A 7,829-nucleotide genomic window follows, 5' to 3' on the forward strand; every position below is an offset into this window, starting at 1 on the left:
TATATATATATATATATATATATATATATATATATATATATATATATAAAGGTGTTATCTTTCCTTAAGTAGTAACTGAAATGGTGATTGCCTTTTAAAGAGGTGTTTGTACTTGGGGACTGACGATCTCTTATTTTCTGATTAGTGTGAGCTCAGTGGGTTGGGGGATTGTAACGCCTCCTCTCGATTTTTTTTTTTAATAAAACTGAGTGTGTGTGGTCAAGAGTAACTAGGCACTGCCAGACAGCCTTCAATTGGACGCCAGAGGCAGAGGGAGGAGCTACCCTTTCCAGCACAACCAGAAAAAAATGTAACTGCGTAAAAGAAGTCCTATCTAGTGACAGATGCTCAAAGTTCAGAAGTTTTCTAATGTACTATTAAGCAAGCAGAAGCGTCACATTCGGAAATCAGACTGAGATCAGAAACTACGCTCCATATATTTGTTCGCTAACAAAACTGGAGTCAGATTGACATACAACACAGAATACTGGAGGTGAAATAGTGCTACGAACTTTGGGAAGGTTTTTGATCGGGAGCAGTGTGGAACAGAGGATAGAAGAAATGCAGGCGCGCTATTCTGTATCGAGTCCTAACTCTTTGGGCGTAGTGCCCTATATTAACAGCGATCAGAGCTATTACAGGGCTACGAGTGGTGGATACACTGGGATGCCGGCCCCAATGAGCATGTATTCCCATCCGGCTCACGACCAGTATCCAGCTAACATGGCCCGAGCCTATGGACCTTACACCCCGCAACCTCAGCCCAAGGACTTGGTTAAGCCTCCTTACAGCTACATCGCTCTCATCACCATGGCAATCCAGAACTCTCCAGACAAGAAGATCACCCTGAACGGGATCTATCAGTTCATTATGGAGAGATTTCCCTTCTACAGAGATAATAAGCAGGGTTGGCAGAATAGTATTAGGCATAACTTGTCTCTTAATGAATGTTTTGTCAAAGTGCCCCGCGACGACAAGAAGCCTGGCAAAGGCAGCTACTGGACCCTGGACCCAGACTCTTACAACATGTTTGAAAACGGCAGCTTCTTAAGACGAAGGAGGCGGTTCAAGAGAAAGGACGCGTTAAAGGACAGGGAGGACAGGCAGATGAAGGACCCACTATCCCAACAGGCTCGCGATCAAGAGCAGTCTGTGCAGGGCTCCCAGCCGGTGAGGATCCAGGACATTAAGACTGAGAATGGGACTTCAACACCTCCACAGGCGGCCTCCCCTACCCTCAGCACATTGCCAAAGACAGAGAGCCCTGACAGTAGCAGCAGCATGTCCACCGTGAGCCCCCGTAGCATCCCGTCCAACAGATCGATTAACCTGGAGACCTCTGATCATCACCATAGCCATGCCCCTGCCCAGGGATTCAGCGTGGACAACATCATAACCCTCAGAGGGTCCCCCCAGGGCGCCACAGAACTCAATCCCACCCTGATCGCCTCCAGGACAGGTATTACCCCTTGTTTATCGCTAAGCTACTCTCCAGGCCAAAGTTCTATTTATAGTTCGCCCTGCAGCCAAAACGTCAATTCCACTAATGCCAATACGGGTGGAACGACCTACCATTGCAACATGCAAGCGATGAGTTTATATGCTGGAGACCGGTCGGGCCACCTTGCCCCCACCACCACTGTGGACGAAACACTGTCAGATTATTCTATTACCACCACCACTTCATCGTTGAACCAGGGCAGTCTAAGCTCGGGACAAGATGGGCACCACCCTCACCAAGGGCGCCTGGCTTCATGGTACCTTAACCAGGCAGGAGATCTGAGCCACTTGGCTAGCGCCACATACCCCGGACAACAACAGAACTTCCATTCAGTGCGAGAGATGTTTGAATCTCAAAGAATTGGTTTAAATAACTCGCCAGTGAATGGACATAGCAGTTGCCAGATGTCCTTCCCTTCCAGTCAGTCACTCTACCGCACTTCAGGTGCCTTTGTCTATGACTGCAGCAAATTCTGACCAAAACACTTGCTTATTTCTTTGTTTTCTAAAGATTCTTAAAATACGGGCCTAAACAAAGAGACACAATATATTCAGAGACAGAAAAACATTTCTTGGTTTGTAAAGGACAGTGTTACTCCAAATAACACGTAAGTTTCTTCTTGCTTTTGCGAACTATGTTTTTAATGTATGTTTAAAAAAAAAAATGTCAATCTTTCACTTACTTGTTTTTAAAAATGTAAGCTGCATATAATAATTTATTTTTAAATTTGTAGTCGGATGGACCAAACACCAGAAAGTGTTTCTAAATTAAACTGCCTTAACTGTTCCATTATAAAAGACGGAACCTGTATAACGCCTTCTCTTTTCGATTTTCTTCATATTTTTCTGAGAGTACTCTGAAGGCATTGCATTGTTTGTTTATTAATAAATTGCCATTGCATTTGAAATACAAGGAAGTCTGATTTGTTAGAACCTTCTGTAGACGTCAAACGTGTTGCGACAAACTTTTTTTTTTTTTTTTTTTTTACAAAATAATACTCGTACGAGTTATTTTCAACACAATTGCACCTTTTATGTGCTTTGCAAATGTTTTTTGTTATACCTTATAACTAAATCCGATAGTATCACAAAGGATTGGAAAAACATTTTGAAATAGTTGATCATGACTTTCCTATAAAAAGAAAGGAAAATAAGTATTTGTTTTAGTGGCGAGGTTTAATCTATGATTGGTAAATATACAACTACACTTTACACATCACCACAGACCAGTGTGCTCACAAATGTCATGCTTTTACTAGTTTAATTACTTTTGAAAATAACCTAAACGTGTATGGTTTTTGGAACAGCTTTTCTGAGATTCTCGCGGTAAACAGAGGTTAAGGCAGACACATTTTCAGAATACTTGTTTGCAAACTGTCAGGTTAATGTCGCCTTCTGTTTAAAGTTTCCTTTCGGATAAACATTTCTGATAATCACCTACAAATTCCCCAACACAACCCAAGCATTATATTAACTTTCAATAATTATATTAACATTTTGACCATTATGTGTATTATTTATCAGCTATAGCCAAACATGTTTTTTTAGGCCTTCTATGAAAATATATGTAATTTTCATAGAATTATTAAAGGTTTATGTATTTATTTCGATTTTAATGAATTAATGAATTAATTAAATGCATTAAATAAATGTAATTAATAATATTTTTAATTTTGGTGTAGGCCCTAAATGTATCATTAAAATAAATAATGAATAACTATTTTTTTAAAAAAAGAGGTATATCCAAACACCATAGCATTTTGGCCTAACGTTTGACAAATTGTGCTGGTAGTTCATTACCCAAAAAGCAATGATGAAATAATTAATCAAAAACCATATGTTGTTGACTATAGGCTACTCTTTTTTTTTTTTTTTTTTTGGAAAACAAACTGTACAAAAAAGCTCCACTCAAACCTCTCCAGCATGTTTACAGTAAATAATAAATAGATATTAGAGGATGTGCTTTTCCCGTTTGTTTGTTTACAGTTAATATTTTGCATATTTGTCCACAATACATTATTTGGGTCGTTTGTGTTTAAAGCATATTCATATTAACTATTTCGAAATGATATTTAATTATATTCATTTGCTTGTCTATATTAGTATTATTTTATAGATGATGCATGTGAGTCCTCGGGTAATGCCATTTTCAATATCTGACTGTCTAAATGTTATTTGGGGGGCAAAAACGGTCTCCGCATCTGTTATGAATTCAAGTGCGTGTTTATAATTACATAGCTAAATATGTGACGTACATTAATTGCAAGGACACCTGGGGTAACTGAAGCCAACGTTTACAGCTTTCTTACAGCTTTTGTTTGTTGCAAACGTTCTATTTCGTAGCTCTAAGGGGCCGTGTTAAATTGCTGTATAGGTGCTATGACACACACACACACACACACACACACACACACACAAACAACGTTATAATAAAAACAAATAGAAACATTATATCCATATTCTAAGCTATAAGAAGAAGGGTCATAAAAGTAATGGTCGTAAAAGTAATAAATCTAGACTAGAAGCGCATCTAAGCGCAACGACTGCACTAAAAATAATTTTTGACCACATGGAATACATGCTAACCACAGTTTTATTGTCTTACAACTTACACAGTGACACATGTTTTAGTTTCTTGCCCATCGTGAATTTGTTGGCATATTGCTTTTATATATCTAAAGCAACACAAGCGACCTAATCTTATTTTCCCATACATTTACGCTGTACTAATAGAATATATAACAAATTTTTATGATCCGCTAAAACGATACAGTTGAAGTTTATTGTCTAAGATAACGGCGGATTCATGAAGTTCGTTATTGCTCTTGAATGGCAATAGGTAATTTGTAGGGCTAAGGTTTTAAGAAAAAAATAGCGAAAGGCGATAGGCTACAGTCTTTATCACATTTTTAAATTGAATGTCCTCGAATTCATTATTTATTTATTTATTTTTGTAATTGCAATAGATTTTTTTTCCCCCAAAAATTATAATGCTTTTAACCAAGGACACAAACTTGCTGCAGAACGTTCGCAAATAATATTTATCCTCACTTGGGTATTTAGCAATGAAATAATGATACATAATATAATCACATCAGAAATAAATACGAATTGTAATAAAGTAAATACAATACAGCCTAGTTCCGCCTGATAAGATTCTGATTAATGAGAAAAAACGATGAAAAGGAATAAATCCATACAAAGATTTAGATATTCGTAATTGTTTCCGACATGCGCTTACCCATACCATTTCTATTCCAAATAAATAGGATCTAGAAAACACGTTTACCATATCGCATTCGCAAAACATATACAGAATACAGACTACAGTTATAATTTTATTTGACATTATTTTAATACGTTTGATTACAAATCTAAATGATTTCATGTTTATCAGTTTGACGGCAACGGAAAATATATTTATTGATTTCAGTGAGAGAATATATTGAAGCCTTTTTTCTGTATGAACCAGATACAACATACCTTCTGCAAGGACATAAAACTTTCACATAAACATAGGCTTTTAACATACCATGAATAATACAATTACAGGAGTTTAAACATATGACGAGGCCTATCTACATAATTTCTATTTTTATATACAGTAGTTTTACATAGGTTAATGCTGGACAAGTTACAATACATGTTATATAGGTCTATAATTGAATTAAACATGATAGGTAAAAAGTACGGATTTCCATTTTAATATAAAGTTTGCGAGATTTTCAAGCAGGCCATCTATAGTACATGTTCCCATTAACCTATACTGTATATAGACCTATTTAATTACCACCTCCTCCACAACCATCAGCACGTCACTCCCAGCCTCATCCGGGGCAGGGGGTGGGGGGGGGGAACACGTCGCATAGATTTATTATTATATTGTTTGTTTTTTAGCAGGCTGAGCCGGGATGATCCAGGGATGAGGCTCTGCTCCAACTAGTTTTACTCTACCTATTTTATTCACCCATTGTTGGGTTCAATGTTTTTGGAAATCTATGAGATTTTGTATTATAATAAAACTGCTTATTTAACGCAAATTGTCCTGACTGAAACTAAACAAATACAACTGCTTGGTATAACCTATTGGTATCCCATGTTTGTATATTTACCATCAATTTAAAACAAATATTTCATTACTACATAACTATAGGCATTTGTAGGTCTAATTCTTTTGTTCAATAGTAGCCTATAGTCATATTTTCAAAAGATATAGCCTCAAAATAGGACATTATTTGGGTAATCACTTTAATATTTATCTTAAAACTAAATGTGTTATTTATTTAAGGACAACATATAACATGTTCAATTCACAGTTTACAACAAATACCAACACCATGTAATACATAAGACGATGGACATGCGCATAGAGATACACAACTCTTACAAACATTACAATTCTGACATTTGTAAAAGGAAAATCTGTTTGTGCACGCATTTTATAAAATCTGTTTGTGCAAGCATTATTTGTGCAACCATTATATAAAATCTGTTTGTGTTAGCATTTTATAAAATCTGTTTGTGCAAGCATTTTATAAACACGCATTTCAATACATATTAAAACACATGCATATATTACATTTGGGAATAAAATGTGGCTTGTTAAGCAATGTGCAAGAATCACGTGCGTGTGCAGGGAGACTATACTCAATTTCTACACTTATAATTGTAATCAGGATCATAAAAGTCATTGAATTCTTTCCCATGTAATAAACAAATGTCGTGTTAGTCTAAGATTGATGGTGTTCACGTAGTAAGACCGGCCAGCTCAGGAAGGAATAAAATTCAATCAAAGTGCGGGATCATTTTTCATTAGACGGAAAAGGCAGAGAAGGAGACGGGGTCAATAGGGAGGATGTCAGATTTCACAGCACTATCAACAAAATAGAGAGCAGGGAAACTGGGGCATAGGAGTGCTCAAATGCCAGACCTGCTAGATAATTCCGAGTCATCAATTAACCAAGCAGTGTAGGGGATGGGCCTGCATCATCAGGTACGCTACTTCGGAAGTTTCGAGGTATGAGAACTGGATCCTTATTTGTCACCAATCAAACACCTCACATCTGTTTTTAATGAATGTATTTGTTTATTTAGTTGTATTATAATAATCAATACGAAGGGAATTGGACAGTGTATGGGTTTGCGTGATTTTTTTTGTGATTGTTGCTTCTAAATGGGTTTGTAGGTTACACAAAGGTTGTTTGAAAACTGCAGTATAGAGAGGGAAGTGCGGGGCTCAGTATGATGGAGCTGAGATTGTCCAAGTAAAAGGCCTGAAGGCCCGTGGTCTCATTTGAAGTGAGCAAATTACCCAACTGTATTTTTGGTACACATCTGGATATTTTGTAAAACATGCAATTTCCTTTCTATTTATATTTCTATCAGTGTAAGTCAGTCAGATCGTCAATCTTCCTCCCAATAATCATATTCACCACGACCAAGATACAGTGACAATCCATAAGCGTTTGCAAACATTTATTTATTCAACTTTTTTTGGTTCATGTTGTTTCCTACACAAGTTCACCATTGCTCTCTAAATTGAAAAAACTTCACCGCAGTAGGCAAACAAATAACTGATGTGCATACCTGCCCGATGACGTGAAATACAAAGTAAATAGGGCATATATATATATATATATATATATATATATATATATATATATATATATATATATATATATATACACACACACACACACACACACATTAGCATTACGGTTCTCCATTTTTTCAGATCAAGTTACATTATGTAATACTCACAGGAGTTGAAATAGCATATATTTATTAAAACATGTTCAATAAGTCAGATTTACAAAACTTATTTATTTTTAATCCCTCTAACACAGATGGAAAAAAATGGTATATATAAATAGAAACACACGAATTTATACATTGGACGCGCAGTGCAATTTATTTTCCACGAGACCTGCAATGACAAGAAGAAAAAAAATCACAAAAATCTGAATAATTGACAAATATATATATAAATACGTTTCAGAAACAAAAACAATTGTCTACCGTTTCAGTCTGCACCCTATCCAGTGCCACAACGATTTTTTAAAAGTGTATTTCATTTATATCATGGCTTAATACGTGTTTTATATAAGAATAATAAAGCTTTGCTTAAGTATCCCTTAATATACTGAATTATATTCATGTATTTTTGTATCAATGGAAATCTGGACTTGTAAACAAACAATGCACTCGTAACGTGGCTGTGTTAATAGCAACATGCTTTCCCAGAACTGCAAAAAATTGATTGGAGAGTTTTCCGCCATTGGTTCGCCTGTTTCTAACTTTCACTCCTCTACGGCCTACAGTGCAATAGT

At 36.2% G+C, this 7,829-nt stretch overlaps 1 protein-coding gene across 1 annotated transcript; it reads left to right on the forward strand.

The window, feature by feature from the left end:
* Positions 1–283: 283 nt before the first annotated feature.
* LOC117394273 (forkhead box C1-A-like) lies at positions 284–2,413 on the forward strand. The gene has a single exon (XM_033992392.3). It carries the CDS (start codon positions 562–564, stop codon positions 1,975–1,977), a length of 1,416 nt encoding a protein of 471 aa, XP_033848283.1. The 5' UTR covers positions 284–561; the 3' UTR covers positions 1,978–2,413.
* Positions 2,414–7,829: the final 5,416 nt, after the last annotated feature.

This window comes from Acipenser ruthenus, chromosome 3 (genome assembly GCF_902713425.1).
Source record: "Acipenser ruthenus chromosome 3, fAciRut3.2 maternal haplotype, whole genome shotgun sequence".
Taxonomy (NCBI): Eukaryota; Metazoa; Chordata; class Actinopteri; order Acipenseriformes; family Acipenseridae; genus Acipenser; species Acipenser ruthenus.